The 27,872-nt window shown below is 35.8% G+C and overlaps 1 protein-coding gene across 1 annotated transcript in view; it reads right to left on the minus strand.

The window, feature by feature from the left end:
- Window positions 1-2,074: 2,074 nt before the first annotated feature.
- The window catches only part of nos2.L (nitric oxide synthase 2 L homeolog), a 30,207-nt gene continuing 4,409 nt past the window's right edge, over window positions 2,075-27,872 (minus strand). The window contains exons 5-26 of the mRNA XM_018246315.2: window positions 27,162-27,324; window positions 26,939-27,030; window positions 25,961-26,102; window positions 25,313-25,452; window positions 24,909-25,083; window positions 23,947-24,048; window positions 22,467-22,661; window positions 22,282-22,364; window positions 21,930-22,074; window positions 20,240-20,344; window positions 19,554-19,603; window positions 18,576-18,750; window positions 17,377-17,509; window positions 14,641-14,719; window positions 13,148-13,329; window positions 11,827-11,990; window positions 9,884-10,094; window positions 8,729-8,816; window positions 7,426-7,547; window positions 6,651-6,799; window positions 4,164-4,358; window positions 2,075-3,055 (exon numbers count right to left, since the gene is read on the minus strand). Of these exons, the coding sequence (XP_018101804.1) occupies window positions 2,921-3,055; window positions 4,164-4,358; window positions 6,651-6,799; window positions 7,426-7,547; window positions 8,729-8,816; window positions 9,884-10,094; window positions 11,827-11,990; window positions 13,148-13,329; window positions 14,641-14,719; window positions 17,377-17,509; window positions 18,576-18,750; window positions 19,554-19,603; window positions 20,240-20,344; window positions 21,930-22,074; window positions 22,282-22,364; window positions 22,467-22,661; window positions 23,947-24,048; window positions 24,909-25,083; window positions 25,313-25,452; window positions 25,961-26,102; window positions 26,939-27,030; window positions 27,162-27,324 (3,025 nt within the window). The 3' untranslated portion in view covers window positions 2,075-2,920. The remainder of the gene's footprint in view (window positions 3,056-4,163; window positions 4,359-6,650; window positions 6,800-7,425; window positions 7,548-8,728; window positions 8,817-9,883; window positions 10,095-11,826; window positions 11,991-13,147; window positions 13,330-14,640; window positions 14,720-17,376; window positions 17,510-18,575; window positions 18,751-19,553; window positions 19,604-20,239; window positions 20,345-21,929; window positions 22,075-22,281; window positions 22,365-22,466; window positions 22,662-23,946; window positions 24,049-24,908; window positions 25,084-25,312; window positions 25,453-25,960; window positions 26,103-26,938; window positions 27,031-27,161; window positions 27,325-27,872) is intronic.

Below are 27,872 nucleotides of genomic sequence, written 5' to 3' on the forward strand. Positions count from 1 at the left end.
AAGAGGGTCTATTCCTGTAACATTGTTTTGAGCTAAGAAGGACCCTTGAATCCAAAATGCCCGATAAATATTTATAAGATTTATCTACCTACTAGCATACTCAATGGTACAATCATAGCAGACATAACATAAAAAATCACAATGGATAACCTCCAGTCAAATACAATTTCTCTTTATTATTTCTTAAATTCATACAACAGTTCAATACATGTTTAACAACATGCTCTATGCAAATCAGTCGTGATCCAAACACTATTAAAATATATTCCAGTTGGTAAATATAAAAATCCTTGTACAAATATTGTAAGCTCTGAGAAAATTCAGATACATTATGCAACTGAAAGGTGTTAAAGGGATAGTTCTATCTCACATACGTTGATAAACTGTGAGCGGGACATCTGGACCAGCCAGCATATTGCCATATTATCTAAAACACATCTTCTTATATGGGTAATATTTTATAAGTTAATATATTATTTTCTATATTCATCCTATAAACTTAAATCTACAGCATCAAGAGAAACAAAAAAAATATATAATAAATGTAAACACTTAGGGGTTTATTTACTAAACTCCGAATGCCAAAATCCAAAAAATTTAGTTTTTTAGTATAAAATCAGAGTTTTAAAAAAAAACACGAATTTTCCAGAATTTATAAAACCTCAAGAATGGAAAAAGTCAGAATCTGAAAATCCGGCATCTCAGACCTGCCGGGGTTGCATATAAGTTAATGGGATAAGTCCCATATATTTTTTGATCTGCGCTGGTTTCGTGAAATAATCCAAAGCTTTCAGGGATTTCGGACAAAAATCAGAAAAAATATGAGTTTTCGGTGGAAATTCCGAAAATTCATAAAATTCGTATTTTTCACATTTTTTACGGCTTTTTCCCCGCAGACAAAATTTTCAGGAAAGTGTATTAATAAATAAGATGAAAAAAACCCATGTGGATTTGGTTGGAGCTTTTTTTCAAAAATTTTTTAGATGAATTCGGACTTTGATAAATAACCCCCTTACTATTTGATTTATCCTTCCATAGTGTAAAGTCAAGATAAAGTGTAAAAGCAGCAAATAAATGAGTAAAAAAACTGCACATTTTCTATAGCGAATATCATGTGAACATATGTATAACTGACCTTGTATGCAAATATAAATATATTATTGTATTCAGCGATTCATATTTATATATTATTATGGTTCTGCACTACAGTATTCATCCTTATAGCAAGGACACCCGTCATAATTCACTAGCAATTCTAATGGTCTCGGGCATGCTTGCACTTGTATAATAAATATTCTGACAATATTAGCACTGCAAATGTAAAGAGAAATATTAGATTCACGTTGACTTTTCTGCCTCTATTATAATTTATTTTAGATCCAGAGGCTCCTAGCTTTGCTCCCATGGAGTACAAAAAAGTTAAGCCCTGGAGACTGAACCTGACTCTGGACAGACATTAAGGTTCGGTTTCTTTGTGCTCTCCACCCAATTGCAAATTCTTTTATGTATAAAGATAACTCATGCATTAATCCAAAGGCACTTTGCATGTAGTTTAGAAAAAGAAAAAGAGTTTGTGCCAGTAGGAGTATTGCATGCAATAACAATGGAAATCTGGGGGAAGAAAACAATTGTGCTAAAAATGTAGCAGTTGAATTTAGCCTACTGATCATATATGGTATGAGTCCAACAAACACAGGCTAATATTCATGGTTAGTGCCCAGTCATGTGCATTTCAGCAATCTGGACGACCATGGAGCTCTATGCTGCTCTAGAATTCCTCTGTTGCATGTGCTAGTGTGTCATAATGGAGGCTAAGTAACAGAAGATCATTTTTAGGGGATCTTTATAGATTGTGCTTATTTTTTTATCGTGTCAGATGTAAGGAGACTTAGAAGGGTTAGTTACTAAAAAATTTTTCTCATATTTTGCCTGAAACAAACTCGACCTAACCATCATCCATGAATTTGGCGAAATAACCACTAATTAAACTTCTGATGGAAAAAAAAACTCGAAAAATGTGAGTTTTTATGAATAACATTACAAACTAGAATTTATCAAGCGAAAAACAACATCAAACACCCCAAAACACTCAAAAATTGTGAAGGCAAAAAACCATTTTCAAATGGTTAAAGGGACCTCTGCCATTGACTTTTACATGAATTTGACAGGTTTTTCGCTTGAGTATTTTCAGCTTTGGATTTTTTTGCTGCTTTGGGGCTTGATAAATCTCTACAAATTCGATTTTTATTGAAAAAAACTTAAATATTTAGAGAAAACAAAACTTGATCTTTAACTAGCATAGCTGACACAAATACAGGGCTCCCAAATGGCAAATGTGCACATTTCTTGGTCCCAGATTGCAGCAACAATCCACTCTGTTCAAGTTTATGATCATAAAATTGCCTGGCCACCATACCATGTCAAGGTAAAACCCTTAGGATACTATTTCTTTCTGGTCATAGGCTGGGATCTCTCTGCTTAGTTGCATATCTTGGGAAAAGTGTCTCTCAACCAAAGCATCATTCTCACAGGTTGATCCTCCCCTCTGTAGCTTTTATTAGGGAGACATCTCCAAGAACAACACCCATAAGACCACTGTTAAAATAAATGTGGGGGTTGATATATTTGGCCTTTTACAATTAAGCTTTTAGTTTGGTACATCCGCTTGAATGGATGTGGTTTAGTACCACTGAAGTGCCTCCTTTCTACTGTGCAATACAATGAAACATTGTCACATTACCCAGAACTTCATTATTATAATAATAATATAAATAATGATAGTTGTATATAAGCTATTTTTCACAAGGGAAAACAGATTTGAAATGCTACTGATGCACATTGATTATAAGCATAAAGATGGAAAGGAAGACATATGAAGGTGCTCAGAATCAAGCCTGTACTATTTTCCATTCTAGTATTCCTATTTCATAATTTTAGTCCTATGATGTACAGTATAGACTGGTGTACTAAGAGCCACAAGAGAATGGTATCCATTTTTTGAATGCTGAGGCCTATGAGCAGGGCCAAATATATCTTCATGATATCTTAATTTGTTCTGCAAAGTAAACAAAAAAATTGTGTATTAGAAAAAAAAGGTTCAAACTGTAATTAAGTCATATATTTCTCTAAATACGATCATCTCTGTTGATATTCTAAAGAGCAATGTTTTTTGAATGGCACCCTTCATGTGGTTACAGTGCATGTTACCTTTGTTAATCATCATTAAAATAAAATGGGTTGTTGCCCTTTTGTAAGATGTAGAGAGTGATATTCTGAGACAATTTGCAATTTTTTTTTTTTTATTATTATTTGTGCTTTTTGAGTTAAGTTTTTATTTAACAGCTCTCCAGTTTGTAATTTCAGCAATCTGGTTGCTAGGGTCCAAATGACCCTAGCATATAAAAAAATAAATAATGGAGACCAGTTGAAAAGTTGTTTAGTATTCTATAACATAAAAGTCAACTTAAAGTTGAACCCCATTAAGAATGTCATAATTCATTATATCATTATTGTCATTTCATAGAGACCCTTAATAGACTCAGGGTTTTGCTGGTCACCTTCTTTAAACTTTTAACCTATGAAAAAATATTCATAAACGCAAAATATTACCAAACTTGAATGTTTGCTTATTTACTAAAAAAATTGCATCTAAAAGACTTGAAAAAACAGTGGGCAAAAATGGAATGAATCCAATTGTATTCTACTCTTCATTTTCAATGGGTCTACAAACTCTAACAATTTGAAATACTCAATTTGCTCAACTTGATTTTTGCTAACATTTTGCCTAGGACAACTCCACATTGACTTCAACAACCTTTTTAGAAGTATTTTTATTTTTTTGTCCTTGATAAATATTGAACATTCACGTTTTGGAAACCCTAATTTAAATTCACGAGTTTTATACCAAATAAATTTGAGTCGCAGTAAAAATTTTAATTCAGAAGTTGAAAAATCAGCCCCTTTTTTCATTCATAAATAGGTGCTGACTCAGGTTTGGGATTTCCACATTCAGTGAACATGACCCTTTTCAAAACTTAAAAAATTGGGGTATCTGGGTTAAAACCTGGTTAAAATGCTGTTATATTGTGTGTCAATTTTGCTTAATTTATGAAATCCATGTCAGTAGTTTGTACATTTGTTTTATGATCTTTATATACACTTACCTTCAGCTCAGAGAAATAATTTTCAGTTTCTTCCTCGTTTAGTCTCAACCTCTTGGCTATCAAGTGTTTCAGGGTCTGAACAACATCCTTTGCCATGTCAAAGTTTCCACACACGTACAGATGGCCTTCTTCTTCAAACAAAATCCGACACACTTCACTCTCCAAGTTCTTTAGAAGAATATCTTGAACATACATCTAGGTAGATATAAATACAGTATATTAAATAAAAAATATAGACATTGTATGAAAATAACTGCAATTTTTTGCTTCTACGGGTTTGTGAACCAGACATTTTTCTTTGCTTTTTATGGGGGGAGTGTAATAAAATTCGCAAAGAGCAAAACTTTGCAAATAAAAAATCGCCTGTATGTAATATTCTTCATTAGGCTTTTATTGGATTGGGAATCTTAATTGTGCATTGCGAACCTTTAATACCTGCTCTGGAGTTTCGTTAACTATTTTGTCACAAAAAAAGGGTTTGCGATTGCAAAATTTTATTACATACACTCAGAACGTTCACAAAGGCAGTTTGGTCGCAAACTTTGCGAGGAAGTCATTGACGTCTTAATCAGTCGAAAATGGTTGTTAATGGGCCTCTTTCTGAACATTTTTTGCAATAACGAAGCATATTACATTCCCCCTCATGTGTCTATTTCCTTCCCTAATTTCACTCCTTCTCCTCCTTCCTTATTTCTCACTTGCTTCCCAGCTTCCCTCACTGCATGAACATAGGTTTGCCACCTGGCTGGTGAAAATGTTGCTTGATGTCATTGTTATTAGGGTTGCACCGAATCCACTATTTTGGATTTAGCCGAACCCCCGAAACATCTGCGTAAAATTCAGCCGGTCACTGAACCGAATCCAAATCCTAATTTGCATATGCAAATGAGGGGTGGGAAGGGGAAAACATTCTTTAATTCCTTGTTTTGTGACAAAAAGTCATGCGATTTCCCTCCCTGCCCCTAATTTGCGTATGCAAACTCAAATTAGGGTTTGGATTCTGTTCAGCCGGGCAGAAGGATTCGGCCATATGCGAATCCTGCTGAAAAAGGCCGAATCCCGGCTGGATGAAAGATAAATAATAACTGTATGTCCTGTTTGAATTTATCTCTCTCTCTGGGGCACAATACCCAGTTTGTTTCTCTGGGGAAGTGCTATGTGAGAATCTTTTGAAGAATATATTATCTGACTTTCTGGCTCTATCTTGGTATGTCTATAGATCTCAAATCACAATGTGAGAATGCCCTGGCTGCTATGTGAGAGAGAATCCACTCTTCTCCTTCAACTGAATATTCTAGGGGAAAAGAGGCATACTTTGTTGTACATAAAATTGTGTCATTTTGGCAGAAATTGGTCTACTTTTAGTAGAAGTTTTCTTATTCCATGTATAGCTTTTTTAACGCTTTTCAAAGCTAGTATAGGTATGGAATCCATTATCTGACGTCTGTTATCCAGAAAGCTCCAAATTACAAAAAGGCCCTCTCCCATAGACTCCATTTTAATCAAATAATTAAAATTTTTAAAAAGAATATCCCTTTTCCCTGTAATAATAGAACAGTACCATGTACTTGATCCCAGCTCAGATATACCTTATTGGACGTAAAATCAGCCTATTGGATTTACTTATGTTTAAATTGTTTTTTTTAGTAGACTTAAGATATGGAGATCCAAAGTATGGAAATACCCCTTATCCGGAAAACCTCTGGTGCCAAGCATTCTGGATAACAGGTCCCATACCTATCTTCCTAACAACCATGTTTGTTTATTGTTTTTAATTTCCCTCTTATTTAATAACTGCTGGTATATAACTATGGTTTTGATCACTTGGAAAAACCTAAAAAAAAAACTGAAAACTTTGTATTTAAATGCATTTATGATAATCTTTAATCCTCTGTCATCCAAGTCCCCACCCCTTGTGGATAACTTTGTCAGCTTTTAATTAGCGGGGTAGGGAGGTTTTAATGCTTAAGTAAAAAGGGAGAGGGTTTAATGCGAAAGGGCAAATCAATTCTGGAAAGGAAAGTGATTAAACCCATTTCTTTTGAATGACATGGAAGATGGTCATGAAGGGAAATCACAGTAAACATAACATCACTGTAAATCTGGTTTTCTTCACTACAACTTCTATCCTTTTCCATTTCTTTTTTGGCACGAACCTCTATAAAAATGTGTGTGTCTTTCTATATTTCTTTAAAGCTCCTTTTTAAATAAGTTTTAGAGGTTTTCTGATTTTTTTCACTAGGGTCTAGGGCCCACCAGAGTTGCCACCTTAGAGGACCACACAACCAAAAGGCCTCCTGCCCCAACTGTGAGGTCATCCATGTACCAGCATTGCAAACCAATGTACTTTTCCCTTACAGCCGTGATTGGGGGGGAGGAACGGGGATGCAGCACCTAAAGCATTGGGCATGGAGCAGATCTGGGTTGGGGAGGCACAAGAAGGCCAGGGGCCACTGGGTTTCTTCCCTGGTATCCCACAATCCTCACCTTGGCTTGTCCTGGCTGCCTGGAATATGCAGTGTACACATCTTTCAATATGCCTTTATTCTTCATATATTTTGTCTCGTCTGCATAAATTTCATCCATCCCTGATTGCTGGCAGCCAAACAGTAGTATCATAGACCCGGCCTTTATTCCTTTAAATAATAAAATGTTAATATGTGGTTGGTTTTAATCCAGTACAAATGTATATAGCTACTATATCAGAAACCACAGCAATACCATAAAGCTGCATTAAATAATAACATAAAAGGGTCCCTGATAGGTTGAATTATAACCACATTTTCCCACATGAGAGATTTCATTAATGGCACCAGTGAGAATATGTGAGAGCAACGTTTTTTAAAAGGTTGGAGTAACAATATTGTCACTGTTTCTTTCAATTTAGCCAGTAGGCAGCAATTCCCATAACCAGAAAAATGTCACTGAAATATTTGTTATATATGCATAAAAACAATTTATGACTTAAAGTAACTGTAGCTTGATTTAATGACTTTATGACATACTGGGAGCAATGCCAGCTTGAGCCTATATATATATATATATAAATATGGTGCAACATACTGTATACTGAAACAGGCTTCTATGTACTTCAGAATTAGCTACTTGGACTATCAAGGCATAGAGGAAAATAGAGAGTGGTTTCTTATTTCTTTATTCAGATCATTTTTATTATCGTTTTATAATTTGTAGCTAAGCTCTAAAATGTAAATATGGCGAGACAATTTTCCTTAACTCAGAGCTTAGTAAATGTCTGTCGTACCTTTCTTTTCTAGGTCATAGAGTCGCTGCTGCCAAAATCCTCTAAATGGAGAAATTCCTGTTCCAGGGCCAATCAATACACATGGAACTGATGGGTTTTCTGGGAGATGGAATGTGTTGGTGCTAAAGAAATAAAATATATTTTTGCATATAACCTTAAATATCTCAGATTTATCTCAATACATATAATTGATTATATTGATGGTACTTAAATACATATACATGATATAATACACACATTTAATAGATATACTTGACTTATATATCTGAATACAATTTTTATATTGCCCCCTAACCTGTTTTTATTTGATATATCTCTAAACATTCTGCTTTTATGTGGAATATTCATTTATAAATATTAATATAAAAAAGGGGAAAAGGAAAAATGGCAAGAATAAAATTAGTAGGAGATGAATTAATTCTACAATATTTCCCTGTATAGCATTGCCAGAGTTCGGGAATCTATGCTGCATTGCAGAGCATGGAATCTAGAGGCTTATTTACTAGGTGGGTGGAAACGCACGCACCAAAATTATTTAAGAAAAATTATTCCGGAGCACATTTTTTTGCAGGAAGAAAGTAATTTTTTTTTCAATGAGGCTAAAAAATCTTTAATGTTTAATTAAACTAAGAAAATAAAGTCATACAGGCAATTTCCATTGACTTATATGGGGTTATTTACTAAACTCCAAATGCAAAAATCCTGAAAATGTTTTGATTTTTTTTTACTATAAAATCAGACTTTTAAAAAATCACGAATTTTTCGGAATTTATTATACCCCGAGGATGCAAAAGTCTGATTTAGAAAATCCGGCATCTCAGACCTGTCAAGGTTGTATATAAGTCAATGGGAGAAGTCCCAATGATTTTTTGATGTGCGCTGGGTTTTGTGCAATACCCTGAGGATTTCGGATTTTTAGGGAAAAAAGCATATAAAATCGAAATTTTCGGGTGGAAAAAATGAGGAAAAAAAAGTGAAATTCAGATTTTTTTTTCCCCTGCAAACCCCATTTTTGGGAAAATCTAATGATAAACAAGCCGAAAAAACCTGTGTGGATGTAATCAGAGTTTTTGGCAGAACATATTGAGATAAATTTGGACTTTGATAAATTACCCCCATAATGATACTCGCCAGGTTTTACTTGCTGAGTAAGTAAAACTATTTGAGGTTCTGAACAATATTCGAGTATATTTGCTTTTGTGAAAAAAGCACACACTTGAATTTTCACTGTTTGGGTCTTAATCCTACAACATATTCTGATGTGTTGCAGACGACACTAGGGAATATTCAGAGTCATGCTTACCTTCTAATAAAGCATGGAACTGTTTCATTGATATTCAGAGTGTTTAGCCATGTGCTGCAGACGCCATGATGTAATGGGCCCTGGCCACCTACGGAGAACAGAATATGCACATTTATTCAGTGTTTAAAAGCAGTGAGCAGAAAGCATGAAGGCTTAAGGAAATGTATATCTCAGACTTCATGAAAGAGAGTTTTATTCCAGCAGTACAAAATCAGGTGTGGTGTGACGGGTTTCATTTATAAGCCACAATAATTGGCCCTTCTTTGTAAATGTAAATTGTGTTTGCTACAGTGAAAATACCTATAAGCTGTTACACATGTTATGCTTTTTAAAATGCCTTATTCCTACAAAACATGATATGAATATTATCTTTACTTTCCTTTTGTAGGTTTTTCTAAGTCTAATGGTGGCCATACACAGGCCGATAAAAGCTGCCGACAGACCGAGTCGGCAGCTTATTGGCCCGTGTATGGGGCCCTCCAACGGGCTTCCCCGATCGATAGTTGATCGGACTAAAAATCCCGTCGGATCGCGGCCACATCTGTTCGTTGATGCGGTCCCACGATCCGACCACCCGTTAGCCATCGTTAGGATCTGATCGTTGGGCCCTAGGGCCCACGATCGGATCAGCCTGATATTGCCCACCTCAAGGTGGGCATATCGGGGAGAGATCCGCTCGTTTGTCGACATTGCCAAACGAACGGATCTCTCCGTGTATGGCCACCTTTAGCCTCCACTGAACAGAACTGATGGATCAGAATAGATAGGGCAGGGCTTTATTGTACTAATTGCAGAGTGAAGAGCTCATGGCAAACCCTGATATACAACGTAGTAGTGTAAAAACGAAGGCAGTAAGATTAATGTGTAAAGTGTGTGTGTTGCAATGAAGCAGTGGGTAAAACTAATTTTCTGTAAAATTTAAAATCCTGTAAGTAGTGTTGCCATCTGTCTGATTTTGAACCGGACAGTCAGGTTTTTACACCTGCTGTCCAGTTCGAAAATACCTGCCCGGTTTTCAGAACTATTAGCAAACCAGGTTTCTATATCAAGCTGTTAGCAAAGGTTTTCCTATGTTACAGTAATATTCTTTAGTCCTGATTGATAAATAATTATGTTAAATATGTTTTTTCTGCTAGGGGAATATACCTCACATACCTCTTGTTGTGTAGTTCACAACAGCAACAGTGAGATGGACCTCCCCAGGCACCATATCATTTGAGGAACTGATAGAGTAGTATCTGGGTTTCAGAGGTGGCAGCTGAGTGAGCACAAATGTTGTAGGCACATGTAGGGATGGAAACTCTTCTAGTACCTCCAGGAAGTTAGGAAAGTTATGGTTCTTCCACTGATTGTATTCATCTGAATTCTGCAAACAGGGTTAGAGAATGGTGTTACTTGGTAATGGATAATATTCAGATTTAACAAAAACTTATCTGCAGATTTATCATGTCTGCATTTTTTCCACTTGTGAAAACACTAATGAATTATTGGTTTCCTACTTTGATCTGCCCCTATTTGAGGAGAGTTAACAGATTCTACTAACAATTAGATAAACTGGCAGTCCCTGTTAATTTAGAATTCTATAATAGCAATGAAAATATCAATGGACTGTCAGTAATCACAACAGAAGAACAGACAAATGAAAGTGATGCATTGTGTGCCCATTTCAACATTTTAAGAACTAGCTGAATTGTTTTTAGTACAGGAGAATACATATGATAGCACAGTACAGGGTGTGATATACATGGTATGTTGTTTTAGCTAATGCTTGTCTTGAGTATTACAATTTCTTGTAAGGGTATCATAACACAACAGAAGGGCCATGGCAGGATGGATGATCCCACCCACCCCATGTCAATGGCTGCTTAGTAAAGAATAAAGGTGCAAAGTAGTAGGTACAACATTTATAGGAATGAGGTTGGGCATAATGGGCTAATCATATACAAGTAAAGGATCTGTTATCTGGAAAGCCATTATCCAGAAAGCTCTGAATTATGGAACAGCCGTCTCCCATAAACTCCATTATATACAAATAAGCAAACACTTATGACCCACTTATGACCCATGTGCCCCCCCTCAAGTCACTGATTCGTTACTGCCGGTAACCAATCAGTGGAAACCAAGACAGCTGCAAAGCAGGAGGTAGTGTTCTGGCTAATATGTTAGACATACCAGCACCAGCCTTTATAGATTACATTTTTGGCTAACTATATTGAAAATATTTTTTATTTTGTACAACCAATCTATTTACCCAGTTTTTATTTTTATACTGAACAATTCCTTTAAGGTATAAAGATCTAAATTAGGATCCGTTATCCGGATAGCTCCAGGTCCTGAGCATTCTGGATAATAGGTCCCATACCTGTATTTACTTCTTAATATTTCAGTAAGGCTACCCAAATAGAAAAGCAAAAGCCAAAGGTATAGTAGCCCTCTCTACAGCTAATATAAGCTCTAAAAACAAAAGGCAGAAAGAGTTCTAGCATCGTTGGCATTGTGGGTAAATTCTGCTGTGATACACTTGCTTTACCTCTCTCTTTTAAAGGAAAACTATACCCCCAAAATGAACACTTAAGCAACAGATAGTTCATATCATATTAAGTGGCATATTAAAGAATCTTACCAAACTGGAATATATATTTAAGTAAATATTGCCCTTTTACATCTCTTGCCTTGAGCCACCATTTTGTGATGGTCTCTGTGCTGTCTCAGAGATCACCTGACAAGAAATACTACAACTCTAACTGTTACAGGAAGAAGTGTGGAAGCAAAAGACACGTTAGTCTGTTAATTGGCTCATGTGACCTAACATGTATGGTTTGTTGATATGTTTGTGAGTACAGTGAATCCTACGATCCCAGGGGGCGGCCCTTATTTTTTAAAATGGCAATTTTCTATTTATGATTACCCAATGGCACATACTACTAGAAAAGTATATTATTATGAAAATGGTTTATTTAAATGAAGCAGGGTTTTACATATGAGCTGTTTTATGCAGTATCTTTTTATAGAGACCTACATTGTTTGGGGGGTATAGTTTTCCTTTAACTTTAATTACATGACCCCTAGAAGAGGCGAAAAATAAATATAATTCGTACTTTGCTTAACTCTTCCAGCCTGTTTTTATCCGTGACCTCGGTCGCCAGCAGGGAGAGTTTTTTCAGCAGAAGCTGCGTCGGTGGCGTAGTTATGTCTAGGAAATATGTCAGTGCTTGTGTCAAAGAGCAAGGAGGGATTTTTTCACTGATTGTCCAGAAGTTATCTGTAATTACAAGAAGAGAGGAAACACACACAAATAAGACCCAATTAGTTCCTACTGCAATTCTCATCCTTCCTGTTTCTGGGGACGTTTTTCCTTTATTTTTTTTTATAGATTTATTTAGGGTACTTTATGCTTTACAGAAAAATAAGAGTTCCTCTAAGTGGTTCCATAAAAATACAAATAAGCACAGTAAAGGCTAAGAGGTTAAGAAACAAACTGCAAAAGGCTTTAGCCCCATGCAATAAGCAGTCATTCTTAAAGGGTGTGTTCACATTAACTTTTAGTATGATGTAGACTGTGATAATCTGAGACAATTTGCAATTGGTTTTAATTTTTATAATATTTGTTTGTTTTTGAGTTATTTAGATTTTTATTCGGCAGCTCTCCAGTTTGCAATTTTTGCAGTCTGGTTGCTAGGGTCCAAATTACGCAATCATGCATTGATTTGAATGAGAGACTGGAATATGAATAGGATGAGGGCCTGAATAGAAAGATAAGTATTAAAAAGAAGCAACAACAATAAATTTGTAGCATTACAGAGAATTTGTTTTTAGATGGGATCAGGGTCAGTGAAAAAGAGGAAACAGTTGGAAGCAGAAGAAGGCAACTATAAAAAGAAGAAATGAAGGCCAATTGAAAAGTTGTGTAGAATCAGCCATTCTATAACATACTAAATGTTAACTTAAAGGAGAACCACGCCTTTAATGGAACTGTAATCTCCTATATATTTACTGGTATCACCCCATTGTTTTTGCTATTTCATATTTCTAACATATGGGCCTCAGTTTAAAAAAAGGAAGCCATATATCGTCAGACATTCGGGTTATCTGAGAGCCAGAAACTCCCAAATATGTTGGATCTGCATGGAGAAAGTCTAAATGGACCTTTACAACTTAACTTATTTTCGTTGCTGTAAAATGTAACATATACACAATATTTTTACCATACTCTCAGGATATGTTAATGAGGGTTGGATGAGATCCCTGCTTGTCCTATCATGAGGAGACCCTACAGTGCACACCGTGGTCAGTACTATAATGATTGTGGGAAAGGAAACCCAGTTTTACCCCTGACATTTCTAATTTCATCCAATATGACACAGGCTAAAGTAGTTTGCGGGAAATAAAAGAGTTAACCAAGCCAAGACAGATTCTTACCCTGCTCAGTCCGTGTCTCCAGTCGGATATGTTGATTGCCGGGCGGAGCATCCTTCAGATGTCTAATTATGCTCATTACTAGCTCTGGATGGTTTCCAGCAAACAAACCAACATGTTCTCCTGGCATATATCGTACTTCCTGACTGTTCTCATAGGAAAGCTTCACAAGCAGTGTGGCACGGCTGTAAACAACAAGAAAAACCCCTATAATTGCCTTAATTGCATAAACAGGATTTCTGTTTAATGAGAAATATCAACATTGTTTGTGTTTTTTGCGAGTCAGATATACAGTTTAAGCTAGCAATGACTTTACTGTCACCACAAGTATTTCTAGCTTCTCAGAGTTACGGTTGGATTGAATGCTGGCCTTTCCCCAAATAAAGGGTGGGGGGGGGCATTCTATCAACTAAATGACTTTATAGCAACTAACTGCTGTCTGCAATTAGAACTGTATTGTCCCATGATGAGCTATATTTAGGCTCAATAATAATCCCCTTGCAAAGGCACCATAGGAAGACACACACAATACTAATCATTGGGATTATTTTTTAAATAAGAATGAAGAGTTGGGAGTCTTGTGGGCCAATCCATTGTGCTGCTACTATTAAGCACCGGACCAAATTGACATGCTGAAATGGACCCAGGAATCCTACAAATTGCCTTTAGTGTAGACTTATTAATATTGCCATCCAAACAAAAGTCACATATAGGATTTAAAACAACAATAGAAAGCAATGTACAACATGCACAGTTCAAAAAATGTGCGATATGTTAAGTTGTGTCATTTGTAATAAGAAACACTAAGGAGGTTGCTAAAAATCTCCTTTCATGTTTGCATTGATTTAAATACACTGTACTAATATTGCTTACTGTACTGCACCAATGTTGAAAAAAATGTAAAACCCTCCAAACAAGTTAATGTAGAATGTCCCATAAACACTTTTGCCATTTTTTTGTTTTTGTGTTAATAAAATGAAACAGCATCTTGTTTAAATAGGCTAACTGGCTGCAGTTAGTAGACATTTAAGTTAGTCAGCAGAGGAATGTTTTGTGGTGTTGCTCTGCTCAGAAAATTAAGTTAGTGAGCATAGAAGAGTCATCTGACATTTCTCTGGTCAGTTCTAAACATCAAGACTTCCCTCTTCCTGAACTGAACAGCAGGGGGCTGTTGTTTTCAGATTCATTATATTAGCAGTGTAAAAAATTATAATGTCTTGAAAACTACAAAAAACATAATGTAAATTGCAGAAGTCTTCAGATGAGCACTCGGAGTCATTTTGCATTCAATTGTTTCAAGGGTTTACATTTGATACAGACTGAAGAAATCTCACTAATGCAATAAAAGGATCAAGCTTTCTACAGGTTTAGTATTTCACAACAACAACCAAGCATACAATATATATATATATATATATATATATATATATATATATATATATATATATATATATATATATATATACACTAATGTGCCATTGCTGAAGCTAAATTACCTGGATTTGAGGCTTTGCAAGTTCTGCCTAGATTTCAGTTTCATTGGCAGTATGCTCCTGGAGTGCAATTTATTGAGTGCTGTGAAATGAAAAGAAACAATATAAGAAAACATTAGTCATTGTGGCTATATTTCATTCCTTTCTTGCACATCACATATTTGATCTTCAGTGCAAGCTGAACAATTCTAGCACATTATAGCAGAGCAGTTATTGCACGGGAACTGAATGCAGATATTTTGGGAGAAGGCATTTAATCAGATTCCGGCTGTGGGCAGCAGTCTCATTGGGCTTCTTATAGTTCTGTCCTGCAGTTTAACTAGTGTGATACCAAAGAGGAAGAGAGAGCACAAGAGGAAACAAAACAACAGTCCGTTAACTATTAATATGTCTATGAAGAATTAACTATTAATAATTACTCACATAACCTAGGGTTTGTATTCTGGAATCCTTTTAAAGTACATTTTATGCACAAATGGATTACTCAATAATGCAAGTTGGAGTCACTAGAAATTAGTTTTAATCTCAGCAAAACCAAAGTATGAAACTGGCATCAGTTAAGGTTTTTTGATGTTTGATATTTTTGTATATCTTTGAGCCAGTTCCCCCCACGAGTGCTCTTACATAAATTATTGGCATTTATAGTCGCTTGCGTGGCTGAGAATAAAGAGCTTCCTTCCGTGTGCCCTAGATTAATGTATTATTTTGTGGCCTCATTTCCGTAGAACATAGAGAGGCTACACCTTTTCCTGGTTTCTGTAGTTAGACAGATGTGGAGTAACAATAAGGCAAAGGGAATATACTAACTGGGAAACAATGTGCCATCTGGAGATATAAAAGGTCCCTTTCCAAACGTTATTACAGTCCTGCTCTTCCCTGTTAAATGTGGAAATGCAATGATAACCCTGCAGGTGCACTTTATCTCTCAGGAAACATGATCTGGAAAGAACCTGATCCTTGTTTTGGTGCTTTCTCTATTTTTCAGTTCATTGAAAAATCCAAGATTGTGTGATACACGGGTTATTACAAAGGAAGTTTGTTTCGCTGTGTGTTTTATGTGCTTGTGCAACTGAATACTGGCAAATGATCAAATGATCTGCAACCCTGGCAAAAGCTACTCTAATGGAACATTAAGGGGCACATTTACTAAGTGTCGAATATCGAGGGTTAATTAACCCTCGATATTCGACCCTCGAAGTAAAATCCTTCGACTTCGAATATTGAAGTCGAAGGATTTGCCGCAAATACTTCGATCGAAGGAAAAATCATTCAATCTAACGATTAAATCCTTCGAATCGAACAATTCAAAGGATTTTAATCCATCAATCGAAGGATTTTCCTTTGATCAAAAAAAGCCTAGAAACCTTTTGGGGAAGGTCCCCATAGGCTAACATTGATGCTCGATAGGTTTAAGGTGGCGAAGTAGGTAGTCGAAGTTTTTTTTAAAGAGACAGTACTTCGACTATCGAATGGTCAAATAGTCGAAAGATTTTTAGTTTGAATCGTTGGAATCAAAGTCGAAGTCGTCTATTCGATGGTCGAAGTACCCAAAAAAAAACTTTTTTTTACTTCGAATCCTTCAGTCGAGCTTAGTAAATGTGCTCCCAAATAAATCTGTAAAATCACATGATGCCTAGTCTCTGGATTATGCATGTTTATACATTTGCATCCATGTGAAACTTTTCTGAAAATGGAATAAATCCAAAAAATGATCACATTGTATCACCTTTAATTTTTCTTGATATCTGTGGCACAAGTCAGAGGCGACATTGTAAATGTTGTGATGCAAATGTATGAAATCATTTTTTGGATTTGTTCTATTTTCAGAAAAGTTTCACACAGATGCAAATGTATAAACATGCCTTGTTAAAGGGCTAGAGCATTCAATTTGCTATATGTAGCACACTTGGTATTCTGTAGGAATGCTGGGTAATGTAGTCCCCTGTGCCTTCCACTGCAGTACAGAACAACTAGTCAATGCTTTGTAAGAGATCTTGAGGCTACTGACCCATCTGGCAGTGTTAGCCTTTCCTTAAGTAACCAATGTCTGGGCACATGTTCCTTATCAATTTGTATACTATACCGTATTTCCATTTTATTTATATAGTGATGTTTCCTGACCATCACTGGGGTAGTTAATGACACTCTACCATGGATTTCTTATAGCCTGTACAGCCAGCATATGGCTATGTAATCATAACTACTCCCCTATAATATACACATTGATACTGGAAAAAGGTATAGTGGGCCCTTAATTTACACCAAAAACGGTTTCATAACTTTACATTCTATAAAAGGAACATATAATCCTATTTATAAGGAGTCAAACCAGAATTTATACAACTGTTTTTACACCACAAGGTACTTTATATTTAGATATAGTTATAGATAGATAGATAGATAGATAGATAGATAGATAGATAGATAGATAGATGATAGATAAATAGATAGATGATAGATAGATAGATAGATAGATAGATAGATAGATAGATAGATAGATAGATAGATAGACGGATGGATAGATAGACAGATAGTAGATAGATAATGATAGATAATGATGATAGTGATATATAGATAATGATAATGAATACATAGATAGATAGATAGATAGATAGATAGATAGATAGATAGATAGATAGATAGATAGATATAAAAATCTGAGCTGGGGTACACCACCCTCATTATTAAGGCCACAATAATATAATGAAGACTAGTAGCATTTAAATGACATTAACATACCTTTGATGTGGTCATATGGTTGGTTCTCATTAACAAGGCGATAATTTGCTGCACTCCAGGTTTCCGTTGAGGTGTAACACTTAGGTAAATGAATATTGTGTCTGTCTCGAATTTTAAATAGTTCACATGCAGCCTAGAAAAGGAATGGTTAGAATGTTAATGAATGGTATATTTCAATTCCAATTTGATATGTTAGAAAATCAGTTTGGCCACTGGTGGTCTGCTGATAAAATTGCTCATGGCTCCCATAATCCATCTTCCAATCCACTGACTTCATTGCTGAGTTTTTCTGTCCACCTATTTGGGGCCAAACTGACTATAGCCTACCTCCCAACATATGAAAATCAGAAAGAGGGACAAACATTTCTCCCCATTTTATGGTCACATCTCCTAAATACCACATCTATTTTACAAAATTTGGCAGGTTATGGAAAGAGTGAACACTTTTCTGGGGGTTTTAAGGCCATGTTTTATGTGTTATTACAGTTTTGCTAATAAAGGTGAATTTCCCTTTAAACTGTGAGTTTTATTTCTCCCAAGAGACCTGCTTATCTTAAATAGTTACAATTGTATCTTTGCTTATCTCAAATAGTTACAAATGTATCTAAGTGCATTTGCCGAGACATTGTATCTTTTTCTGGCTGTTCAGTGTAGGCGATCAAAAGGGAAACTTGGGACATTTCAGTAACAATCTGGGACTATATATATATTGTCCCGTGAAAAATGGGACAACAGTCATAGAAGTGCATAGAAATTGACTTCTGCTATATTGTCAGAACCAGATTGAAGAAAGAAACAGGCAAAAAATAGGGCTTCCCTTGCAGTTACATTTACAAATAAATCTATAGAAATAAGTCAAATCAACTGGACTTGCTGTGTTATTTTCCTTGGAGACATTTCACCAACTGTTGGATGACTGGGGAAACGTCTTCAAGGAAAAGAACACAGCAAGTCCAGTTGATTTTACTTTTTTTTATAGATATACCATGAGCTGGATGAATGAGAATCTTCACAAACAATTACAAGTACCTTTAGAACTATTGAAAAATGTATTACCAAATGAAAAGTTGCTTAGAATGACTTTCTTTTGAGTTAGGCATAATGTTCCAGTATATTTACCTCAATTTAAGTGACAACATTTTTATCAACACTATACTCGATTGTCATGAACAAAAACCTTTGCAAATCAATATATCTACCTTAAATGTTTGAACTGCCCAATTTAGGAAAGCCTCTTCCTGCCCACTGAGTTCATCTCCTTCACCAGTAATGCTGATTTGCGTGGCCCCAAGCTGTGCCAGTCTTTGGTCTACTGTATGAGCAAATGCACAGAACTGCGGGTACATGCTGGATCCAAGGCCAAAAACAGCATACCTATATACAACAAGGGTATAGTGAGTCATACTTAAATGTACAATAACACTGAGAATGTCATCAGATCTTACCAATAACAATTGCATGCCAAGTATTTTTTATTAGCTGAAATGCTCTCAAATCTGATATTGATATTACACTGATTTACAAGATGCCTGGCAAGCCTTAAATTATTGTAATGCCATACTGTGAAATAGAATATTTTTAAGATATTACGGTGTACACAAATACATTTGGTTGTGTTTTATTTGGGAGAAAAATCTAGGAACTACTTTTTTCCAAGTCGTAATAGTAATTTATAAGCACAGTACATGTAAATACAAAACAACAGGTTTTTCACTTTAAGTATTATGTAGAGAGTGATATTCTGAGACAATATGCAATTGGTTTTAATTTTTTATTAGTTGTGGCTTTTGAGTTTTTTTAGCTTTTTATTCAGCAGCTCTCTGGTTTTAATTTTCAGCAGTCTGGTTGCTAGGATCCAAATTATCCTAGCAAACATGCACTGATTTGAATAAGAGACTGGATTATGAATAGGAGAGGGTCTAAAAGAAAGATGAATAATAGAACACATTTTTTAGATGGGGTCAGTGATCCCATTCGAAAAAAACTATAAAAAAAACTATAAAAAAAAAAATTAAGGCCAGTTGAGACGTTGCGTAGAACTGGCCATTCTATAACCTATTAAAAGTTAACTTAAAGGCAAACCACCACTAAGTTTGACTGTTCCTAAAAGAAAGAGAGAGACACACACAGACCAGATGGAATTGCTGAGAGTCAACAAGCCTAAAGCTCACCAATACCTTAATTTGTTCTTTAGCTCTTTGTAAGAAAACATTGCTTTCTTAAATTTCTGTAAGAAACAAAACAAAGTCTTAATGCATACATAGAAAATGGCAAAGTGATTCTCTGGTGTAAAATTACATTAATCCTTTTTATTGCTTTACATATATAAAACATGCACTTTATATCATTCGACTTGTCAAGTTATTTGCAGTAACCAGAAATCAGTAGAAAGAAGTTGTGGACTCCTTAGCCAGCCATCCTCAAATGCAATAATGTAACTTTTTCTAGAATTTTTCCTGACCTGACCACTAGAATGCTGACGTGTAGATACAGGTTGCTATAGGCAAAGCAAACAAAAATATTATAACTTTTGCCTCCTTGAGAATTTAGGCTAGGCGAAGGCATTGCTTAAAAAAATAAACCAATAGTTAGTTAGTAATAAGTGGGAGATTTATTATAATTCAAATTGGAACTCCTAGAATATTCCCCAGTAAATTTTAACACATTTACTAACTTTTTTAGAAATTTTGCTTATTTATCTGAGCATTTTCCTTTTCCTCTGTCTTTTTCATCAGAAATGTCTATGTTGCGTTGAACCCTGTACAAGTTGATTAGGGTGTTCATATGAATCACTAAAATCTTTGCCACCGTTTCAGAGCCTGACTACTTTAGAACTGCATACTAAGTACAATATTTCATCTACCTCTCCGTTTCCTGGGCAGTCTCCGTTTCCGAAAGTGCTCGTCACCACCAGTAAAAGAGTTTCATTCTCCAAGTTTCTGATGTTATAGTCATCCATACAGAGAACCTATGGATAAAATACAGCAATAACTATGATAGAAATTGTTTTATACTTGTTAAGTTATAATGACTATACAGAAAAAGCCTTTAATCAAATCCCACTCTTTAATCTCTCATACCTCCTTATTGCTACACAATATTCTTGCGCTTTTAGAAAAAAATGAATGATCACAAAAAAAAAATAGTTTATGGTTCTCTATGGGTTTCTATTAAACACATAGGGGCAGATTTATCAAGGGTCGAAGTGAATTCAAGGGAATTTTCGAAGTAAAAAAATTTGAAATTCATGTAATTTTTTGAGTACTTCGACCATCGAATAGGATACTACGACTTCGAATTTACCACAACTTCGAATTGAAGTAAAAATCGTTCAACTATTTGACCATTCGATAATCAAATTACTTCGACTTCAATATTTTGCCAACTTAAACCTGCTGAAGTGCTATGTTAGCCTATGGGGACCTTCCAGAGCAATTTTCAAAGTTTTTTATATTCGAAGGAAAATCGCATGATCGTACGATAAAATCGTTCAAAACGTACGATTCGAAGTACGATCGTACGATCATACGATCGTACGATCGTACGATCGTACGATCGTACAATGAATAAAATCCGAATTTAAAAAAAAAATTAGAATGTAGGAGGATTCTATTCGATGCTCGAATTTCGAAGTATTTTCCACTTCAATATTCGACCCTTGAAAAATCTGCCCTAGTGTTTCTAGAAGAAAATCCACGGTATAAATGAAAATGGAATGACAAAATCAGCTGTGATACTCCCAGGGCTAAGATATTGAAAGTCATTATCGCTAAACATCTCCCAAAAATGCCAGATAAATCCGAAACACTTATTAAGATATTCAGGGCTTTTGTATATGTATTGTAAGTGGTAAAGGTTGTGCTACCAATAGCAAGTCTACTGTACTGCTGCAATTAAGGTAACTTTTAATATATTATAAAATGGCTATTTCTAAGCAACTTTTTAATTGGTCTTCATTTTTTCTTTTTTTTATAGTTTTTTAATGGTTTGCCTTCTTCTTCTGGCTCTTTCCAGCTTTCAAATGGGGGTTGCTGACCCAATCTAAAAAAATCAAATGCCCTGTAAAGCTACAGATGTATTGTTATTGCTGCTTTTAATTACTCATATTTTTATTCAGGCCCTCTCCTGTTCATATTCTAGTCTCTTATTTAAATTACCCTAGCAGCCAGAAATTGCAAACTGGAGAGATGCTGAATAAAATGTTAAATAACTCAAAAACCCCATATAATAAAAAATGAAAGCCAGTTAAGAATAGTCTCATAGTGCCTCAGGCATAGAGGCGGGGCAGATCGTATTTGATTGACAGCTCAGATTTTTAAATAAAAAATAAATGAAAAATAGATGTTTTAATGAAAAAAAGAATTTGCGTTCAATGTTTAATTTAAAGGACTTTCATTATGCAGTTTTTTATTTGTAAGTGACAGGTCCACTTTAAGGCCCCTTAATTTTTAGCCAGGATCATATCACCAGATCTTTTCCCAGCCAGCAAGGCTTGACTTCATATATAAACGAGCATTGCATATAGCCACCAAGTCCTTAAAAAGAGCACTAACCTTGGCATTGAAGGCATAACTGAACAATTCTTGCAGTTTCTTTGCAAATGTTTCAGATTTCCCAGTTTCTGTCGCATAGAGGATCGTTACTTTGGTTCTGGCAGCCACAGTTTTCTTTAAGAGTGAGGAAGCAAATAGCACAGACCTGGTGTAAAAGGTAGCTATGGTTAGCACAATGAAAGGCTCACAAAGCAATAACTGTCTGAGTGCCTCTGCTTTCTGAGAGTAATGCAGTATATATATATATATATATATATATATATATACAAGGCCATTAAACAGTAAACTGGATGTTGTGTTATATCCAAGTAGAAGTACTTAGTTCACATTTCACCAAAAATATGGTTCTTACTTTGCCACTACACTAAACTTGAATTCCTTCTTCTTTGGCTTACGGTTTTCGTCCTGCCACACGTGAGTTTTCCAAGCATCAATCTATTATAAAAGATTACATATTAGGATTATGAAGCAGACATTTTTGTTAAATATCCATGTCAACTCACATAAAAACTGGGACTTACTGTAACACATCCCTACCTGATAGTAATAAAAGGGGCTTAGAATGTAATTCAGCATTTCTTGGTGAAACACTGGTGTAATGCTGCCTGACATTGGGGGGACAAGCCAAACCCAGTCAGCTGGGCAGCCTCCTCGTAACCGGTACTCATTCTCCAGGTGCTTCATAAAGGATTCCGCTGCAGAGTGGTGATCCATAATGGTCACGTTGTGTTTCTGAAATGCAGAAATATCATAAATAATATGTGTAAGTATTGATGCTAGTTATTAATTCTGGTAGGGGAAAAGTTATGGAAACGGTAATTCATTTAGAGCTATGAAGAATAGACACCTCTGGTATACGGTGTTCAATTTGGAACTGGAACCAAAATCAGAATCACTTGGAAGATAAGATAAGTTGCTTATCATAAAGGGAAGTTTTATTCAGAGCACTGAGGAAAGTCTTCTACTGATTATATGACTCTAACATCATATGTTATACCTATTACGTCTATATTGATTGGTTACTAGCTACTAAAACGTTATAAGCAGATATAATGTCCTCCTGCAAAGTGTTACCCAACACATTTGCCTACTTTCACAATATGCGTGTGCTTAGCAGCAGCAACTACTTCCCTTCTCGTGTCTAATAATAATGATAAAAATGCTAGTGTATATTGGTTCTTAGTTAACACTCATTGATAGAAATGGGAATATGTGATTATACCTTAACTTCGATAAATTAATATCTATGTAAATTAAAAACTCTTGCAGTATCCCAACTGGAAAAATGTATACATATACAGGTACATGGGACCTATTGTGCAGAATGCTCGGGACCTGGGGTTTTCCAGATAATGGGTCATTCATTAATTTAGTTCTCCATACCTTAAGTCTACTAAAAATCATTTAAACATTGATTAAACCCAATAAACTCGGTTTGCCTCCAATAAGGATTAATTATATCTTAGTTGGGATCAAGTACAAAGTACTGTTTTATTATTACAGAGAAAAAGGAAATCATTTTTAAAAATCTGGATTATTTTCTAAAAAGGGAGTCTATCGGAGATGGACTTCCTGTAACTTGGAGTTTTCTGGATAATGGGTTTCCAGTGGCTCTCGAGCAACATGTTGCTCATCAACCCCTTGGATGTTTTGGATGTTGCTCCCAGTGGCCTCAAAACACATGATTATTTTTGAATTCCTGGCTTGGAAGTTTTGGTTGCATAAAAAACAGTTGTACTGCCAAACAGAACCTCCTGTGGGCTGTCAGTCCACATAGGGGCTACCAAATAGCCAATTACAGCACTTATCTTGCACCACCCAAGAACATTTTTCGTGCTTGCTTTGCTCCCCAACTCTTTTAACATCTGAATGTTTCTCAAGGGTAATAAAGGTTGGAGACTCCCATCCTATACCATATTCAATTTAAACCTCATTAAATAAGGGAGCAATAAATCCCTAAATGATTTCCATATTGTTCAACTGTCACAGAATATATCAGAAATGACTAAGCACTCACCTGAAAACTATATAGAACAGCAATATTGAGCTCAATCGCAGCTTGGTCTTTCCACAATGAAGTCAGTTTGTGTGTCTCTAAACCCAGTCGCCTTCCTACTTCCTGGAAATGGGGATAAAATATTATCTTGTCAGTGATATGGCATCACAGCTTAAATTCAGTGAACACATAAGGATTTGTTTGTTTAAATCATCTTAAAAATCTGACATTTTTTACCCATAGTTTGCATTTGATAAGAGTAGTTCTACATGCAATTTAGCATCTAATGCTGTGCCTAGCAATGGTAAATCAACAATGTTTTGCATTTAAACATATATTCAGCACAGCAGCTACACAGCAATGGACCTCCAGTTCACGCTATGAACAGAGCAGGTAGAGATGGTCAGTTGGCTTAGTTCATATTTAGTAACCGATATACATTTTTAAAACCAAGCTCACTCCATATGGTGATCTGGGACTCCATCATTCTCTGCTACTCCCTAAAGGTGGCCATACACGGGCCGATAAAAGCTGCCGACAGACCGAGTCGGCAGTTTATTGGCCCGTGTATGGGGCCCCAGACGGGCTTCCCCGATCGAGATTTGGCCGAAAGTGGGCCAGATCTCGATCGGATGGGACTAAAAATACTGTCAGATCGCGGCCGCATCTGTTCTTTGATGCGGTCCCGCGATCTGACCACCTGAAGGTGGGCATATCAGGGAGAGATCCGCTCGTTTGGCGACATCGCCAAACGTGTGGATCTCTCCATGCATGGCCACCTTTATTATTTATCTGAATGACACATAAGGTATTCAATGGGGTAATTCTACATCGAAAAGAAGGCCACGCTGCACACTTTTATGCACTTTGCACACTGCCTTTCTTAAATTAAATGACATATAAGACAGCTTCAGCCATTAAACCATATGGGTCCATGCCATTATTATGCGCAAAGCTGAAAAATAACACTGAAGCATAACTACCTCAAGCACATTATACCGCTGAACATCACAGAAATCCCGCACGCCAATTTCTGTCCCCATGTACCAGCCGTTGAATGGGCAAGCAGAGAACTCTATACCTCCAACTTCAAGAAGCATATTGGCAACTGCAGGTAACGTATACCACCTCAGGCCAAGTTCCTTGAACCACTCATACCTTAAAAAAAACAAGAGTATTAAATACATTTTGAACCTATACTGTATCATATGTATGTAACTCTATATGTTCTATGTATGTATTTCCTATGTTGTGTGTATAAACACATTTACTTTACAGCACTGCACAATATGTTGGCGCTCTATAAATACATGTTATAATAATAATTGTCATATATTATGTGTGTGTTTTTATGGGAACAAAGGAACCTCAAACCTGCTCTACTTACTTTGGGTGTTCTATTGGTACTTCATCGATGATATCTGAGGGGATCTCAAACAAATCTGGATCTTGGCCATTTGCCTGAAGCACCAAAGGGAGGATCTCAAACCGACTGTATTGTGGCTTCCATCCAAGATGGATACACAACTGAAAATACATGGGGCTTTAATGTAAAATAAACCTGTTTGCAAATAAACTCTAAATGCTGATATTCACACTGAGAGATATTCAAGTTAATTAACCATACATAATCCAAAATAAAAGCAATTTTTATACATACATAGATGGGAAGATCTGTTATCTGAGGTATCTGACACATTACTTCAACACTTTTAAAACTTAAACAAACAACAAGCCACATGGATCCTACATAGCAGATCAAACATCAGTAAGTTCTTGTCCATCTGTAGAGCAGACATGGCTAACATTTCACATTCTATCTGTTGCTGAGCTGAAAAGGATCTTGGAAATTTTGGATCTGCAAAACTTGCAGAAAAAATAGCTATCCCTTAGTTGAAGCTTCATTAGTCTGAACTCAGAGATCTCAATGTTTATTCATTCTGAGATAAGGCGGCTCTGTGCAAGGATTTCATTATGGTATTTTTAGTGACTTTTGGTACATTTGGAATTTACAAAGAACATTTAGCATATATACCTCTGTAAATTCTATACTGGCTGGGTCTCCAAGGATTGATCCATCTGGCATTTGAAAGCCGGCATAACGAACAAGCTGACTGTTCCACACTCTGAAATCATGTTTCCCATCAGTCCTCTGAGGAAATATGGTAATAGCAGATCTGAAATAGAACAATAGAAACTGGTTCAGCTTAGTAATTAGTTCTACCATTTAAAATGTTACTCTTAAACCAATAAATTAATTTTTTAGCTGTAATATTGGTGTATAGGCAGCCATCTCAGGTCATTTTGCTGGTCATATGCTTTCAGAAAGAGCTAGCACTTCACAATGGACCTATTTTCAGATAAGCTATTGTTTCTCCCAGTCAGTATAACTGAAGTTGTGATTTGGGTTTGTCAGAAATTTTTACTATTAAGTGATGTTCTCATATCTACCACTAGGTGGGGCAGTGGGCAATTTTTAGCTATTTGGGTGTCAGGGACCTGTTATCAGGTTACCTCCCCATTTTTCTGTTGAGAGGCTTCTGGGGAGGGTAAAGGGCAGTAAAGAGTGACTGAAGTTTATCAGAGCACAAGTCACATGGCTGAGGGAACCTGGAAAACTAACAACATGTCTAGCCCCATGTCCGATTTCAAAAGGAAATATAGAAAACTCTGTCTGCCCCGTTGAAACACAGACTTCAGTGCAGGATTCTGCTGTAGGAACATTATTAAGCATTTTGTAAAATAAAAAGGGGGATTCAGAAGTACAGCAAATGGTAAATACCTCTGAACGTCAGAATTAAAACTATGTGCATGGGTGAATCACACGTTGGCCTGCACTGAAAATATGATTCATATTTATGGAGGACATTATGATGAGACCTTCAAACTGTAATTATCTAAGAATAAACTCTCTACTTATTACAGTGGAAAAAGTAGCTTAAATGGGTGTTATTTGATTTGGATTTAAAAAAAATGTTTTTTTTAAAAAAATTTGACTTTTCAGTTCAAATACCTTATGTTTCCTCCATTTGACGAGTAATTTAAGTGACGGCATAGGTGATCAAACATTTCTTTGGTTGTCTTGCAGTCACGAGCATCAAAAACCTTGAATTAAAGAAAATATATATGTTTTAGTGTGCGTGTAATCATTTTCACTCATTCCCTTTCATATTCATAGGCAACCATTGTCCATTGGTTGCTATATATCTATATTAAGATAACCCTGTTTCTGTTACCTGTAAGTTGGACCACTGTATTCGTCCAATGCACCGGGGAGCATTTCTCCAAGCCATCTTGGTTGCATAGATAAGCTCATCTTTAGTTAGCTGGTAGGTGCCGGTACATTCTATTTCTTTGGCCACAGTTTCCAGCCTGTTGAGGTGATTTTCTATCTGAGGCCTGAAACACACATTGCCCAAACAAGTTAAGGGTAGGCCTAGTAAATTAGTAATCTAAGATCTAAATATAGTTTTGAAGGAATATCTTAGTGCAACACAAAATTAATTGACTGAGAACAAGTACAGAGATATCCCCATGTTTATTTTAATTAAAAATAACAGAAAGCACTGATGACTGTTCCACAGCTACCAACACTGAGGTGCTATTAGGGAACAGGTAGCATTTATTGGTCACCTGTTTAAAAGCAAACATGTTATTCGTTGGTGTGGATTAACTGGGCAAATTTAGTGCCAAAGCCTGAGAATTGTCAGCTGATGCTTAGTTGAAGTAAGTATCACATGGGGGCTGATTTATTATAACCCAGTATAAAAGCAGTATCAAAAATAATCAGTAACAAAAAAAATATTGGTTATTTAAGATAACTGTCTGATAAATTCAGCTAAGAATTATTCAGGATTCCCCAGTTCCATGTTTAATTAATGTGTCCCTAAGCCCGTGGGATGGGTATTGCAACTGAATATATAAATATAATATAAATATTACTTTTT

The sequence above is a fragment of the Xenopus laevis genome, chromosome 2L (assembly GCF_017654675.1).
Source record: "Xenopus laevis strain J_2021 chromosome 2L, Xenopus_laevis_v10.1, whole genome shotgun sequence".
Classification (NCBI taxonomy): Eukaryota; Metazoa; Chordata; class Amphibia; order Anura; family Pipidae; genus Xenopus; species Xenopus laevis.